Source organism: Melospiza melodia, chromosome 11 (genome assembly GCF_035770615.1).
Source record: "Melospiza melodia melodia isolate bMelMel2 chromosome 11, bMelMel2.pri, whole genome shotgun sequence".
NCBI classification, from domain to species: domain Eukaryota; kingdom Metazoa; phylum Chordata; class Aves; order Passeriformes; family Passerellidae; genus Melospiza; species Melospiza melodia.
Window position 1 is genome coordinate 12,245,200 of NC_086204.1, and position 17,555 is coordinate 12,262,754.

Below are 17,555 nucleotides of genomic sequence, written 5' to 3' on the forward strand. Positions count from 1 at the left end.
AAAAGCAGAAATGTGGGAGCAGTTTCTTACGGGATTTGTTACTGCATTTTTGTTGCTGCCATAAGCATAAACTAAGAAATATCTATGAAGTGGGAAGCAGGTGGAATAATTGACACAGTGTGCAAACACAGCAGTGTATTTTCTCTCTTGATAACACCAGCAGTACTGGTTTTTTTTCTGAGGCTGTTGAAACTTCAAAAATAGCGCTGGCCAGCCAAGCAAGTTCTGTGTGTGGCTTGTGGTTTGTATAAAGTCCAGAAGATTTTCTGGGGTTTGCTGCTCAATGTGCAGTTGTAGCAGATGGGAAGATAACAATTGTAAATGCAAGCCTGTGGTGGCTGTGCTGCGCATCCTGTTTAAATTGGCCTGACTGGTAGTTCACTCCTGGGTAATGACTTCAGAGAATATTTTATGCAGCAGATCTGTGAAACTTGTAAGCAAAGCAAACCTTCCTGTTTCCCTTGTAGTGTTTTAGTACATTTCAGTTATTAATGTGCATATCATTCACCAGATGGTAAAATAATGAAATAACTTCAAATATGTTTTCCCCTCAGAACTAAGGAACGCTGTTCCTAGTTCTGCTTAGAGAAGGCTGAGGAAACAATGTACTCTTTAGTTACACTGAACAATTGACAAGAATTGTTTCACTTGAAATAACTAATATCTCATGGCTCTTCAACCCCCTTGTTCCTCCTAGCACAAAATCCCCCTCAGAAAATACCTCTTCTAAAGTCTCTTTACCTTGTTAGACCAGGCTGCTGAAGCTGAACACTGCTAGAGCAGAGGTTTAACATAGCAACATGCAAGTCAAGCTGATAAAAAATGTGTATGTACTTTTCCTAAGACACAGAAAGTAAAAAAAAAAAAAAAAAAATTAACTTTCTCTCAATCATGTCTACAGTCAAAATGTATGAATAATTTGTTACCTTTTTTACTTACCAAGATGTTTAATTTGTAGATTTTTGAACAGTAGAGTTCTTCAACACCAATGCATCATGATTTTGTGTTGAAATCCATGGCTTAGAAGTTCTTTGCTTATACAGAGATTGAATGCAAGTGGTTTAGCAGTACCAGTGTGACTCAGAACTACAGCCTCATTCAGGTGGGAAAGAAGGGAGATCCTTTTGCAGCAATCTCGAGTCCAGTCAACATCAAGTCCAGTTCCTACTCAGAGCAAGGTCAATACTGAAATCCAACCACATCATTCAGGACTTTCTCCAGTTGGTGTCAAAAGGCCCTAAGGGTGAAGATTCCACAGCCTGCATAGGCAAGCTTTTCCATGCCATATTAACCTTCTAGTGATTTTGTTCCTCCCTTTTTTCGCCATTTGAACATGACTATATTTTTGTAAATGTGTGGTAACTTCATGAAGACAAAAATTCAAATTCCAGTTAAAATGTATTGAGTTGGCAAGAACGACAGTCTGATCTGTAACTATACAAACGGTGACTTGCAGAACCGTGGATTATGCAGCTGTTTGAGTGGTTCTCCAAGTGGACTCTGCTTTTACTTTACCTGAATAGAATCAAAATGTGGGTTGCAAATGTTGTGTAGCACTCCAGCTTCTACAAAGCTTCTAAGCTGCTCTTGTGTGTTTGCATGCATGTATGTCTCCATGGACAGTATTGACTCCAGGGCCTCTGCTGTCATGCTAGGCCTGTATTTCTGCATTAGTGATAAATATTTCCTTCTCCACAGAATGCCTACTTGTTACTACAGCTTAGATCAAATCTGGTTTTTAGGGCAGAGGTTAAAGTAAATGAAATTTGGCAGAGCCACCTCATAAGGAAAATTGATGCCACATCTAAGCAAGTTAAGACAGAGCTCCACACAAGCCTATGTGAGTTCAAGCAAAACAATCTGACATCACTCAGTCCTGAGGCTTTGAAAGCCTGTGGCTTTTTATTTATAATGGCAATACAGTATTTACTGGCCTGCAGACCAGCATCCTATATTACCAGGTCATTGCTGCATTAACAACTCTGTAGATCAACAAATATAGGAGTTACAGACAGAATTAGATGTTATTCAGACTCAGTTCCCAATGGATACTTTTTCTGCCTAATTTCTTGTGAGTTACACAAGCCTAGCAAGGTGGTTTTTGTTACGAGTTTTGGAAGCCTCAGGCCAAGGTGTTTTGATTACTGAGGTAAAAAAGAAAACCACCAGAGCAGCTTTGAGGTACAAATGACACTATTGGGCAAAATCTGATTTTCATGGTGGCAGTTAGTAATTATCTCCATATTCATCTCAACAGTGTGGTGTAAGGAAGTGCTGTAGGGAGAAGGCAGCAGAGGGGCCCCGGTGAGGCTGGCAGGATCCTGGCTGTTCCTGCCAGAATGGTGTCCGTGGTACCGAGGCTCCAGGCGTGGGCAAGCTGCATTTCATCCACTGCACAGCCCCAGTGCTTTGGTAGCCAGGGGTTACAGGGCTGGCTTCTGTGAGAAGTGCTGGAAGATTCCCCTTCCAGAAGTTCAGGTGCCAGCTGGCCCCAAGGTGGACCTGCCACTGTTTCGCCAAGGACAACATTCCCCATCCAGGAGCCTTTGGCCACAGTTCCTGCGCCCTGCCTGCTGAGGAGGGCAGCCAGAGAGGAGCTGTGCTGGGCACCTGGCACCCAGACAAGGCCAGCCCCCCACAGGCATACACACAACTTGAGACTGCAAAATGATTGCTGATTCAGTAAAAATGACTTTTTGCAAAAAGAGAAAATTAATATTTAAAGAATGCTTTGTCAGGTAACTGTTTTCCTGAGCATAAGCAGCCATTTTCTTTATGCTGTTAATTTTTTGTCTGAATAAAATACAAAACCAATGGATAATCCACCAAAAATTCTCCTTTTCATATTTGACCACTAGATGATGCTGTGACTCATGAATGAAAAAAAAAAAAAAAAAAAAAAAAGAAAAAAAAAGAGAGGAAGAGAAAAAGAAAAATAAATAGGAAAAAAAAAAGATGAAATACATGAATATAAGCTTAAATTTTCAATGCATTTCTGGTGTCAGAATAATTACACAGATAAATTCATGGTTTCACCAATGAAAGTGAGCATCATTTCTAACAGAAAATGAAATATTGCATTGTGCCAAAAAAATCTGAAATTTTACAATTCAGCAGATCTGTTGTGCCATCCTGTTATGTCCCAGCAAATCTCTTACCTTAAATTTGATCATTTCATAACATAATTTCAATTTTTTTATTGAACACTGGAATAAAAAAATTAAGGCCTTAGTGTCATCACTTCACATAGAAGAGTAGCAATAGGAATTATAAAAATTAAGATTAACATTTCCTAGAACGAACATTCTTTTGAAAACGTACAGATCAGCAGTAAGGTTGACTGTAACTCTGGGTTTAGTGAATTATCTGAAAGATCTGGTGTTGCTCTGGATGACACTTGCCTTCTTTATCATCTTTATGCTCAAATGATAAGGCAATGTGCCAAAATCCTGAAATAAAAGGAACATAACCCAAGGTCTGATTGCAATTTAGGTCCTTTCAAAGCAGTGGCCCACATCTGGATCACAAAATTTTACTTACACCTAAAGAAAGCATCTCATGACTTCTTTTTCTCCATGTTCTCTTTCATGCCACTGTGAAATGCAGAGCTACTTGAACCTGCATTAAGGAAAACTCTCATTGCATCCCAACATCCTTGGGAAGTGGATCCACATCTGTTCCCAGGCACAGACAACCCTCTCCATATTCAGCCTGTTGGTTTATGGACACCTCAGATCCCTGTGTGGCATTTCAGTCATTTGCCACAGAAGCTCTGCGGCTTGGGGGTGGAGTTGCAATTTGACCTGTGAGCTGATTATTCCATTTGGGATGGGGCAATGTGTGAATAGCAGAGGATGGAGTCACAGTGTCTGAGGGGTGGAGCTGAGTGCAGGGCTGCAGGCAGCTCCTGTCAGTTCCAGAGGGGCCCGAGGGCTCCCTGACCTGTCCCTCTGGGCAATGACCGGTTTGCCAGGGCCATGAACTCCCTGCCACACGGGTGCCCAGGGCTTTGGCACCTCTCCATTGGTGCAGGGGCTGAGTGCATGGATCCAGGAGATGCTGGCCACAGCCAAGGAGGGAGACAGATGGGAGGGGCAGTGCCTGGCCAGGGACACTTCCCACACCCTGGCTGCCCTGACAGACACTCGGAGCCCTTGGGCACGCTGAGAGCCAATATCCACCACCAACACCACAGAAAGGAAACTTAAAACTGCACCTTGACCTCAAACTGGAACAACCTCCTTCCATTTTTCCCTCCGGAATGGGATGCAGTCACCACTTTTGGCCTAGCAGAGATTCTGCCTCACAGCAAGGCCTGCACACTTGCTTTTACCTCCGCATTTTCTCACAGCTGACAAGGGATTTGGGAAGGCTGCCCAACCTGTACTGTGTTTGCTTATTTCTTTGAGATATTAGAGACTAAGGCTGCCTAACCCACCAGAGGCAGGAATTTGCCGTGCCTCAGCCAGTGGCACAAGGTGGAAGCAATGCCTGCATACATGGTGTGCTCTCAGGCACCTTCGGCACCCGCACAGGGAGCGTTCGCTGGCCTCAAGCCACTGGGGCAAACCATGCAAAAGCTCAGGCTCTGCTTTGTCCAGGCACAGGCTGACTGTGAAGCAGGAAACCTGCTGCTTTCACTGATGCCACAGGCTGGAATAACTGATTGGCACAGCCCAGCTTCCCTCAGTGACCCAGACCCCAGGCTTGGTTGGTCATAAGGAAGGGATAAACTCTGTACGTAGGCACTGCTCATAGCTGACAGCCCACAAGGTGGCTGCTCTGGGACACAAGTGGGTGTGCATGGAGCAGCCCTGGAAATCCTGCACTTCAGCTTAGCCATTTTACCTGGATTGGATTCTTTTTTTTTCTCTCCAATGTTTTTTTTACATAGGAACCGGAGTGCTGCATTGCCTTAAATCCTATCGCTGCATTGCCACTAGTTATGAGGGGATAAAGTTACATCTAATTCATTAAAGGAAAAACATTACTCTTCAATCTGAATGCCATTTATTATTCAATAGAGAGTCACTCATGCTCAAAAAGCAGGGAATAACATATGGGGGAAACAGTAATACACAGATCAAACAGAAGAGTCTATTTCTCCCAAATTATAACTTGGCATCAACATGGATTGCAATAAATGGATCTTCAGCATCAGTATTAATCTGGAAATTAGCCATTCCATCACCAGAAACAAACACCTGCTTTCCAGTACATTGGTTGTTCTCCTTTTGTCCAGAAATAACATCACAGTAGGTACCAGCAGGCAGTCCAGTTTGCACATAGACATTCATATTCCTATGAGAAAATAAACATGATTTATGCATTGTTTTTAAAACAGGTATTTCAAAAGGTGTGTAAGATTTTTGAATGTGATCTTACTCCCCTATTTGGAAGGACGTTGTTAAGAATAAGGTTTCTGATCCCACCGTACCTACACACCCATTTTAGTTCTCTGGATCCAGCATGAACTCAACTCAAGTTGGATTGCTGATGAGGGGTGCTATTGTTCTCTTGGGACCCTATTTGTGCACTGACTCACCAGTCGTCATTGTTGAAGATGATGAAGCCTTTATTACCACGGCCAAAAGCCACTTGATTGCTGCCATTGTCCCACCAATTGGAGAAAGGCTCACCATCCACCACGTTACGGAAGATAACCATGTTCCTGAAAACACAAGCCATGTCTGCCCCTGCACCTGCAACACCTCTAAAGCCACATGGAGCAGGAAGCAAAAGCAACTGCTTTTACTTCTTGTTTCTCCCCAGTGCCCTACCTGATCTGACGCCAGCGATGTTCACAAACCCAGTCGTTGCCACAGGTCGTGTCTGGATTGATTGTAACGGACTTTGTGGAGCCATCTGAGTTACTTGGGGGCCCATACCAGTCATTGACGTCCTGTCATTAAAAAGACAGATTTATATCTTCTGACTGAAAATGTAGAGCACCCCTCTGGTCAACAAAGCTGGAGGGAGCATCAAAGTTTCACTGCCTACATCCAGCCTGGGACAGGGAAATCTCTCGACAATCTGAAATGCACTGGACTACTTCCCTGGCCCTGCTCTCACCCTTAATCCCCATGGATGAATCTTCAGCATTAACAGCTCACCTTTCCATTTTCAAAATATCTTGGCCAGCGGAAACTTGACATGACACGTGTGACGCCATACGGATGGGCAAGCATGAAACCAACTGCCATTTTATAGAGCCTGTTTGGTGGACAAACAAGGAATGAGATGTGAAAGGAGGAACCTGCCAGAGAACACCCAGGCAAACAAGCAAAAGCAAGAAGCATCACCCACACAAGAGCAATCCCTCACCTGGCATCCCAGAAGGTCAGAATAGAAGCTCCACCAGCCCCGTGTCCTCTCTGGTTGTCGTGATTATCCACAAAGACCAGGGCTCTGTCAGAAGGCACAAAGCCCCAGCCTTCTCCCCAGTTCCTAAACAAAAACACAGACTTGAAGCTACCCTGTCAATTGGTGTATCCAATGAACCCTGGATAAATTGCAGCACCTTCATCCTTACTTTAAGTAGGCCATCTTTTCTCCGTCCCACTTGCGGATCACTGTCCCCAGTTTGGCACCGTACTTGAATTCTGTCACTCGGCCATTTCCAAAGTACTCACTGCCTTTGATGGGCTCTCCACCCAAGTCAATCACCTGGTACAAGAAAGAAAACCTGCATCCCTTCTTGTCTCACAAAGGCCAGCAATGCCACACACAGCACTTAACAGGAACTCTTGCTTTAACATTCAGAGGAAAGTAATTATGTATTTGTGTTGTGTAGAGCAACACAAGTTCAGAATAAGACATGAGGGACACATGTAAAAACATGACTGACGAAAGGAAAGGTAGAGTTGATTGACAATCTGTTGTGGAGGCATTTTTAAGAATCAAAACTGCCTATGTCTGCAGGGCTGCTCTAAGTAAATTGTGAGCTCTTTCTAGGGTAAGTTGGATGAAGTTGTATTGTTGCTCCTGTGAAGGAGGGGGCAAAAGAGATACAAAAGACAAAGGCAAACATAAAGGAGAAAATGTGGACTTTACCTCCTGATAAATGAAAGGTTTAGTTCCTTCAGAAAACCACTGAGTGTTTAGATCATGCAGCTTGTCAAGAAATGCTCTTATGTCCCCAGGCCACATGTGCTTGGCAGCATCAATTCGGAATCCTGCTACACCCATGTCAATGAGACGGTTCATGTACTCTGCAATCGTTGAGCGCACATAGTCCTTCTCCAGGGCCAGATCCAGAAGGCTGCTCAAGCGGCAGTCCCGGACCTGTGCAACAGAAAAAAAAAAGATTTCTGTATATTACACCAAAGGAGGGGCGGAGGTGGGGTGGTGGTTAATGAGGTTGTATTGGTTTGGGAAGAAGGGAGGGAGTGATATCTGGTGTAAAGGTTTTGTCTTCACAAGTGACTGTTGTACATGATAAAGACCTACTGTCCTGCAGACAGCTGGACACCTGCCTTCCAATGGGAATGGTGAATAAATTCTTGTTTTTCTTTGTTTATGTGTGTGGCTTTCTCTTCACCTATTAAACTGTCTTTATCTCAATCCATGAGTTTCCTCAGTTTTACTCTTCCAGTTCTCTGCCCCATCCCACTGAAAGTAGGAGGCTGAGAGGTGTTTAGCTGCCAGCTGAGTTAAACCACAAGTTCTCTTTGGTGCCCAACATGGGACTCAAAGGGTTCGAATTAACAACGGCTATGATTAATGTGCTAGATGGAATTTACAGCTGTTACTGCAGTTTGGCCAATAATTGACAGGCTGCTGTGCTGGCCGTGGGGCTCACTGGCCTCACTGTGCATTAGAGTCGAGGGCTCATCAGTGGCTGCTCTGTGCTTGGGCTGCAGCTGCAGCCTGTGCTGCTGATCCCCTGACCCTGGGGCATTCTGATCCCAGCACTGGCCATGGCCTGGGCTGGCGCCTGGCTTGGCAGCGGTGCTGCTCCTGTGCAGCTGGACTGGACACGCTGGAACTCCAGAGTGGACTCGAGCCAGAGGGACTGTGACCTGTGTGTGAGTCCACGGTGGGACAGGTACATCTGGGAGTGCTTGTGGCCACGGAAAAGTCCACAGCAGAGCAGGTACCTCTGGAAGTGCCTGTGGCTGGGACCGTAGCTGTGTCAGTGGACAGCAGGGGCACCCCTGAAGGCCTCAGGGGCCAAGGCCAGCTCTGTGCTGCAGCAGGGACACCTTGAAGCACCAGCAGCTGTTCATGGGGCCCTGCTGGAGCGCCTCAAAGGGTGGGGCCATGGACAAACCCACAGCAGGGCAGGAGCAGCCTGCAGGGACTGCAGTCAGGAGCAAGGCCAGGCTGGACAGGTTTGCTTTCTGAGGGGACAGTGGCTGTGGGTGAGGTCATGCTGAAGCAGATCTGGTTCTGGGCGCACTGAGGCCCATGGTCAGGGCCATGCTGAAACAGCTGCCCCTCAGAGCCCCTGTGGCTGTGGATAAGTCCATGCAGAAGCAGCCACGTCCCCCTGAAGAGCCTGTGGCTCACAGAAATGGCTGCACTTGGGGCAGGTACAGCCCTGTGAGGGACTGCAGGGTCTGGCTAAGTCTAGGCCAGAGCAGGGGTAAGGGGAGGAATTCATTGCAATGTTAAACATGATGCTCTAGTCCAAAGGAACTGGGAGTGGACATTGTACTGGAAATACCTTTAAATTATTGTAATCCAGGATTTGAGATATGTCTTATAGGGATTACTACAGAAGAAGCCATCTGAACCCATGAAGGACAAGCCCTACATGAAGCAGTGTAAGTGCAGAAACATTATAATGTATTGCTGCAATACAATTGCCAGCAGTGCAAGGTGGTGCTGCAAATACTACAGCACCGCCTTGCACTGCTGGCAATTTTCCAAGGGGGCCCCTTATCATGATCAGCTGAGTTTATAAACTATAAAACTGTGCTCACTCTGGGCGGAGCACACTGGCTCACTTCTGGAGCAAACATCTGCACATAGGTCCTGGATTCCTCAGTTCTTAGAACATTTTCGGCCACACATACCTATGGCCACTTCATTCACTTTTCAAGTGACTAAGCACAGGTTTTGTGAGGCACTACACCATTTGATTTTACTGAGTTAACAGAACATGTCAAAAAAAAAACCCTGAAAACTTTTCCAGGGGAAGTTACCTGATAGATGTCATTATAACTTTCAATTTCTCCACTTCCAGTGTGACATTTGCCATCATTGAAATCCCAGCCAGAGTATGGCACAGCTGGAAAATCTCTGTTTCCAGCATTAAAATAGCTTCCACAGGTAGAATGTGTGCCTGAGCCACCTGCAGCCCCACACATATGGTTGACGACAGCATCCACATAGATACGAACCTGGAAAAGCAATGTGTGCATTTCAGTGTGTTTGTAGCAAACGTGAACTGACAGCCACTAATCACTATTCAGTAGATTATTTTCCCTTTCAGTTTCTTCTCAGTTTACACCTCTTTTGAGGAAAGCAGCACCTTCCCTCAGCTGACACAGCACTTCTTGCCATATGAGACAGATTATCAAGGCACTTACTCCAACATCGTTGCATCTCTTCACCATGTCTTTGAATTGCTCTTCATTTCCTGATCGAGAGCAGATCTTGTAGCTAATGGGCTGGTATCTTTCCCACCAGGGTCTGTTCGGGCTAGTAATGACAAGATTTTCATTTGGAGGTGAAACCTGCAGATGAAATGATGTACTTTGATAAGAAATCAAATGGTTTTACTTCAACATTTTAAGGGCAAAATCTGCTCTCAGGACCTCTGCCCTCAGAGGAAAGTTAGCACCCAACCCAGTCTCTCTCCCACAGCAGAAGTTCAGGTCAGTGAGATGTCTGTCTTGCACACTGGCAAGAAAGGCATTTTGGTTTGTTCCTGTGAGTTGCCCACATCCAGCATGGGCCTGCTTTCCAGGACATGGGCAAGGAAGGGCTGAAGCCACAGGAATTATTTTTACCTGTAACTGTGACTGCCTTAGGAATGCCAAACCTCACTGCTTCCATTCTTCCTTTAGAACAAGGTAAAGAGCTTTACCCTCTACTTAGCTTTCAGGTGAAGCCTTTCAGCATGCCCCTTTGTTACTGATCTGCTAGACATACACCATCATTCACCCCTACAGGGTCCTGCAGATTACGGCTGCTTCTAAAGTACTTAGTACTTCCTACCTTCCCTCCACAGCAGCAAAGTTACTTAGAGATGACTGTCTCAAACTCAGGCATTATTAATCAAATTATTAATCAAATATTACAATGCCATTTTCCTGCTACTCACAGGAAACAACTCACCTGGACTCCTCCAAATCCATTAGGAGCTAAGTAGCGTTCACACTCCTCAGCAATGTCCTGCCAGCGCCATTCAAAGAGATGCACTATAGAGGTTCTCTTTGGGACAGTGTTGGGGTTGTACTGCCCCCAGCAAAGCCCTGCAGCTGCGAGGAGGAGGAGAAGGATCTTCATGGTGCCTTCAGTGTAAGCCTGTGGTCTCTTCACCAGCTATTTATGTGCCTGCAAGATGGCAAAATTCCTGTAGCAGCTGTCAAAATTCACACGGATCAATGCTATCAGTTATTATTTAGGTAGATAGATCAATATCATTCCTTTGGTTTGTTTTTTCTCCTGAATAACCCAACAGCTGAAGATAAAATACCTATTCACATAATTATATGCCATCATAAACTGAGTGATCCATGAGCCTTGCACCCAAATCCAGAACTGCACTCTTTCCAATCACATAAACAAAGATACTTTATCAAAAGTATTCCAAAATGTGGAAAATCAGACAGCTGCAGAAGCTGAACTGGGTAGTGCCACCATCCTCTTGGTCCTGGATGAGATAAACTCAAGGCAAGAACAAAAGTGAAGATATCCTGTCTGGACACTCTGACTGCTCTGGCAAAAGAAAGTAGCAAGGGCATTGCTGGTGACAGACTGATAACCAAGAAGATTGTGTTACTAAGGAAACAGGGGCAAAGGAGTCTGAGTGGAAAATTTTGGACAGAACTTGGAGACCTATAAATACTGGTAAACTGATGCAAGAGAGAGCTTTGCTTGCATAGCATGGTCCATGTCCCTCAATCCCCACGAATGGTGTCCTGTGTGAGGGACGGCAATTCCCTGTCTGGCTGTTCTAGGGATAACCCACAGAACTGAAATGCTGCTGAAAGGAAGCAGGAGCCAGCCAGCATCCATCCCTTCAGGTTTTGATGGTGAGCTTTGGGACATGGGCACTGATATGTCTTCAGGAGAAAAACATGTCTGAACTTATGTCTAAACTTTTAGAGAAGCCCAGAAAAACAGTTGCTTCTCATTCTCTTAAGCTGATTTTCACTGGGCAGAATCACAGGTTAAAGGTTAAAGGCCAGCATGGCTTTCCCAGTAGAACTGTGGGATGAAGGGGGCAATGAGAGGTGATGAGATCCCAGCTGGTTTTGCACCTCACTGTTTTGCCCAGACAGGCATTCCCCATCTGTGTCTGGGCCCAGGAGCCTTTGGCCACGGTTCCTGTGCCCTGCCTGCTGAGGAGGGCAGCCAGAGAGGAGCTGTGCTGGGCACCTGGCACCCAGACAAGGCCAGCCCCCCACAGCTACACAGGCATACACACAACCTGAGACTGCAAAATGATTGCTGATTCAATAAAAAAGACTTTTTGCAAAAAGATAAAATTAATATTTAAAGAAGGCTTTATGTCAGGTAACTGCATAAGCAGTCATTTTCTTTATGGTGTTAATTTTTTTGTCTGAATAAAATACAAAACCAATGGATCGTCCACCAAGAATTCTCCTTTTCATATCTGACCACTAGATGATGCTGTGACTCCTAATTGCCAATGATACTGTACTGTTACCATTTTGGTTTATTTTATGGAACTCTGCAGCATTTTTTATATGAAAAGTTGGTGTTTTCTTTTTCTTATATGCATTGTGGCTGTAAGCACATATAGGGTAGTTAGTTTCTCTACAAATCCATATAGATCAGACATCTTTGCAATAACTCTTTCTGACAATATGGGGAAAGTCACATTATTTTTGAAGCTGTTCTTATGTTCTTCTCCCTATGTGCCTAGATGTGGACCGCTTTGAGTAAAGACTTTTGCAAAAAGGAGAAAGTTTACTGAGAAGAGATTTGAGATATCTAATTCAGGTTTATATTTATAGTTCTTTCTGTTTTTCTACGCTACATAGTTAGAATGGTGGGTTTAGTTTCAGTTTTGGAATTTATTTTTCTGTGCTTTAAGAGCATTTGGAATTAAGGAGGACATTTCTGTTTAGCAATTACTGCTAAAAAATAGATTATCTTATTTATTTGCATAGGCATTATTTCTGTTTTTTGTTTCCATAAGTCATTTCATACTTTTATATTTAGAAGTGCAGTGGTTTGATCCACATTGCTGGGGGCCCTAGCCAAGAGCTCCATTAGCCTTCCACACATGACGCCATTGTACTGATGGTCTTCTCAAAGTGATTTCAAGAGAACAGCATTCTTTCATGTGAGCTAATTATTTTTCACCATTTGCCATTTCTATGAACTCCTGCAAACACATTTTATTTTTTGCAGCAGTTCTTCCATCTTCTTATCAGAAATGTTAATACAAGAAGGCTCTACTGATTGCAGAAGACAAAGCAATACTCAGCCAGCTGCCTTCTGTACAGAAGTGCTAAAGGCACAGCTCCATTCAGGTGATCCCCATATGTCAAAACCAGAGGAGGAATGAAAACAGGTTATACAATTCAGAACAGCTTGCAAGCTAGGTCAGTGCCAGTCAGTTCCAGCAGAAAAGAGCTTTGGAACTAGCTTAATATCTGCCTTTCCCACTTTTAGGCAAGCATGTAGCACACTTCTGCCAGTCAGAGATCTGGATCTTATTTTCAATATGTAAGCGAGGAAATTACACTCTCTGAGAGTTAAGGAGTACATAAAGCTTGTTTTTCCCTCACTGAAATGGCATCTGCCACTCACACTGGGGTCTGATTGGGAAATGCCTGCATGACACTGCAATTGCAGTTTCACTGGGACATTGTTCTATCCCCAGCAGGCTCTGAGGTGAGGGATCATTCACATTCATTTTAAAAGTAAGGTTCATTTTTGCAAACTCATTAACAATTATACTGCAACTGAGCTCCTGTCACTTAACTGTGCTAACTCTCATTTTGAACATGTTGTTACTAATTTACTTGGAGATAGGCTTGTACAAAATCACCAGGTTGCAGTAATTCTGCTGAATACATAGGGTAATACTCATTTTACTCCCAGGTGCAAACTCAGTGTCACCTTCAAAAACACCTAATACTGCCTTCCAATAAAAGATATTATATACTCATATAGGCAACAAGTTCCTGAAGTTTAAAACTCCTTAGGAGAAGAGCTTGCCATTAAAAGTTGCTGAAAATGCTGTGCCACTGTGCCCAGCCCATGCTCACACAGCTGCAGTGTCCCTGCAGTAACTCATTCTCATGGGGCAGCACCACAGAAAATCCTCTGGCTTTCTTCTGGCTTAACCAGAGACCAGCCTTTGCTTCCAAGACTCACAGCAGTGGTAAAAGCCACTTGTTTTTCTTCTTCTACCCCATGATCAGGCAGTTTGGACCCTTGTTTCACCAACAGTCCCTCTGATATCCAGGCACTGTGTGAAGTATTTCTTCAGTATTGGTAAGATTAGCAGTAAGAATATATACATGGATTTATTCTGGTCTTAAAACTATTGGTATACAACTGTAAGGACTAAAATTGATACAAGAGGCTTCATCACCTTAATTTCCATTTAAAAATATATATATTTACCAAACGGAGGACACTTCTCTTGTAACAGATTCCTATTCTGAGTGATTTTTTAAAAATTTCTTTGGATCTCAACTCTATTTTTAATGGAAGTACATCTACTTTTCCTCTGACAGAATTTTATTGGTGAGAATTTCATTCTTCTTGCAGAAGAAGCTTCCCTGCTGCAAAGAGAATTTCCTTTGATAACTTTAAAAGTTTTCTAGAGATTTATTGACTTGAATTACAGCAGCTCATCACTAAGGTTTTCTGTCAATCACGGAAAAGGATAACAAATTTCATATGGAAATGGACTCCCCACTTTTACTGCTACATAGAAGAGCTCAAACAATCATTAATATCTGATGTGTACATCTACACTTTATATATTGTGACAAAGTCAGCCTAAAGATTGGAATCAGGTCTTATTTAAAAGGAGAAGTATAAGAGAATGAGAGGAGACTATTTTAAGCCAAACAGCAAAACATAAGGATATTTACTACTGGCTAAATTCCTACCACTGCAGAGTGTCTATAAAATTTACTTTGCAGCTCTGCTTCATTTAAGACACAGCTATTTCCCCCTAGGACATGTTTGTTGTACCCTAATTAGTGTTTTTATCTAGCGTGTTATTATTCTGCTTCTACTGAATACGAACATTACTGCTTTGAAAGGCTTTCAAGTGCACTCTCTCCTAAGTCCACTTTTCCCCCTAGATTTTATAAAAGAAATTATGTCATGTTTATATTATGACATTTAAGTATTAATTTTCCTTCCAAGACAAACATTCTTTTTCTAGATAAAAAACTCTGGGCCTAACCAACTTGTTTATACATTTAGCACAGTTATTTTTGTGGTACAGTTTTAATAAAATCTATGCAGTGAAGCATGGCATTGCCTTCATCTGTGTGCCTCCAGAATGATCTGGAAGAGGTCTGTAAGCGAAAGATCATCATCTTAGTAATTCTTTTTTCCTATAAATACTTGTCAGACCAAGCTACCTTAGGCAAGGCCACTCCATGGAGTTTCATGGTATCCCAGTGTTACCCACAGAGTGCTCCCTGTGCCCAAAGCTCCCACAGGCTGGGGCTGAGCACTCTGCCTCAAGCAGAGCCCTTTGGAAGCAGGCTGGAATCCCACTAGTCCCATTAATTAACTGCCTGGATTGAAGTCTGAGCATTCAATATAGCTCAGATCACAAAGCCACCAGGAAAGCTGCAATTTAAATTTACTGTTCATCAAAGGAGAATGTGCAGATGGCATACTCTGTCTAGGGGACCACTGGAATTTCCTACTCTTAGTTCCTTAATTTAGGAAGAAGAAAATCTGCCTTTTTAGTTACTAAAGTAGCCTTTGCATCTGCTGTAGGGATATAGCAGTGAGATGAAATGGTGGAACAAATGGAAACAAGACACTGTTGAACACAGCCTTGGGACCATGGCAGTCAGGAGGCCATAAAAAGCTTTTGACAGTCTGAATGACAAAGAAAAGTTTGGAAATGTAGAAACTTTGGCTGATATGGTTTGATCCCTGTCATAGAAAAAGAATTTGTAATAAACCTGATATCTCAATTGCTTCACATAGTCGGAAAAAGAACCCCAAACAAACCCCAATCTCATATTCAGCAAAATGTTTGGACCAGAAAGCTGCGAACATGAATGCTGGGGGAGTGGGAAATGAATGATTTTCTTCCTGAGAGAGCTGCCCCCTGCTACTGTAACAACAGGGATAAGAGGAAGCTGCTTTGGTGCTACTTCCAAGAGCTGTGCTGAGGCAGAGCCCCAGTGTCCCTGTGTGGCTGTAGTCAGGGGCTGTTGGGGGGCTTTGGTGTGCAGAGATTTTTTTTTTTCTGGTAGTGTTGTGGGGTTTTTTTCCTTTTGCCTAATTTTTTATTGTTGGTTTTTTTTTTGGTTTTTTTTTTTTTTTTTTAATTTTTATTGTTTGCTTGGTTTTGTGGTTTATATTTTTCTTTTTTCCACACCTATCCCCTTTGTTTGTAAATCAGTTCATCAGTGTAGAAAATACATCACAAAGCCTGCATGGGGTTCATGAAGCCCCCTAGTAATGTCTCTGATTTGTACTCCCAGATGGACAGGACCAAATAGCAGATCCTTATTTACATTTTCCATATGCATTAGTTAGTGGAGAAAACTTGTCTGCTCTGAAAGAAGCACATCTGTCAAACACTGCATTTACCACAGAACATTCTTCTAACTTATTACCTATTCCAGAACTTAAGCCCAGAAATACACCAAACCAAACCAAACCAAACCAAACCAAACCAAACCAAACCAAACCAAACCAAACCAAACCAAACCAAGATGGCATTTTCCTTTCGGCTTATTCAGTAATAATTTTGGCAAGAGAAAATTTACATGAATATTTTAAAGAGGAGGAGCTTCGGGTTTGTACACCTAAGATTCAATTAAGGGAGAGCTTGGCATTTTATTCCACACCCAACCCCCCACTCCTCCTCAATCCTCTAAGTGCAGTGACCTTTCTTGGATTTCACTAAGAGTATATAATAAATTATTACTTCTCTTATAACTCCTGAGATTTTTCTCTCTCCCTTTCACTTTCAGTAAAATTCTTCTGATGCATTTTGTGAGGAAGTGGCCTGAGGAAGTGCTTGATTTAGGGACACATGAAGTCATAAATCTTCATTCATCAAGGATAGGCATGAAGTAGTTCTACTGAAGACAACTGTCAGGGATTTCCTAGAGGAAAGAGACAGGGGAATTTGTAGTGAGATCTACAGCTAGGAGGTTCAGTGAGAGCCTGAGAAGAAGGGTAGGAAAGGATAGGCAAAATCAACTGGAAACCTGAAGAGAAAAAGGAATAGAAAATCATGAACAGAAAGATACAAATAAAATCTAATAAATATTAATTACCACTGCATAATGAGAAGATATACTGAAGACTAAGGACAAGCTGCACGAGAGTAAGCCTCAGTGGGCAGCCTCTGGCCATCAGGAAAGGCAAGGTAGGAGCTGGGAAAAACAGAGCAGCCAGGGCACAACCCCACAGCACCTGAGCAAGGTGAGCAGGAAACCTCCAGAGAGAGCCCCCACACCCAACTAAGAGTCCACATCACAGGACAAGGTCACTGTGGTGATACAGCTCTGCCATGGAGAGTCAGCCAGCCCCACACACCAGGATCAGTTCCAGGATTGCCAGGCAGCTCCACAGCACTGCAACAGTCCCAGGTGAAGTCTGCAGGTCGAGGCCCAAACCAAGGAGCTCGGTGGCCAAGGGCAGGTGTGACCAGCACTGATCTTGCCCAGCACCCCTCCAGCAGTGCTGCCCATGCCACTGAAAGCCAAAGCTCAGCTTAAAAACAGCCCCTGGGTCTGTGGGCAGGGGGGTGAGTGGAGGCTCCAGCTGAGGCTGGTCACAGCCCTTGAAGCCTATTGGTGCCTTGAGAGCTCTGACACCAAGAGGACACAAGCACAGTGACCTCAGCATTCTGTAAAGCCTTTAAAATGTACCATCTACCTTCAGGATATGAAAATCTACTTGATAACTAATTGTTACATTTGGCACAAATAAGTGCCCCACCAGGCAATTTAAAATGAATTTGGTGTGCAGCAAGAATGCTTCAAAGGAGCTAAGAAATGGAGCACATATCAAATGACACTGCTGGAAAGATGACACTAGTAACTGGAACTGCATACAAGTGCAAGTTTCAGTCATCTGTTTTCTTTTGTGGCCTCTCTGTGAACATTACAAGCGTACATGCTCTGCTGTGTTCCCTGTGCCAGCCCAGTGCTCCTACTGTCCCACCACATCGGGTTTCTGCT

General features: G+C 43.6%; 1 protein-coding gene across 1 annotated transcript; it reads right to left on the reverse strand.

Moving 5' to 3' along the window:
* Positions 1 to 4,993: 4,993 nt before the first annotated feature.
* On the reverse strand, positions 4,994 to 10,467 carry LOC134423017 (pancreatic alpha-amylase-like). Its single transcript, XM_063165587.1, has 10 exons — positions 10,288 to 10,467; positions 9,537 to 9,683; positions 9,150 to 9,347; positions 7,054 to 7,284; positions 6,533 to 6,666; positions 6,325 to 6,447; positions 6,114 to 6,213; positions 5,781 to 5,902; positions 5,546 to 5,671; positions 4,994 to 5,301 (listed from the first exon to the last, which is right to left on the reverse strand). The coding sequence occupies exons 1-10, from the start codon at positions 10,456 to 10,458 to the stop codon at positions 5,112 to 5,114; spliced, it is 1,542 nt and encodes a 513-aa protein (XP_063021657.1). The 5' UTR covers positions 10,459 to 10,467; the 3' UTR covers positions 4,994 to 5,111.
* Positions 10,468 to 17,555: the final 7,088 nt, after the last annotated feature.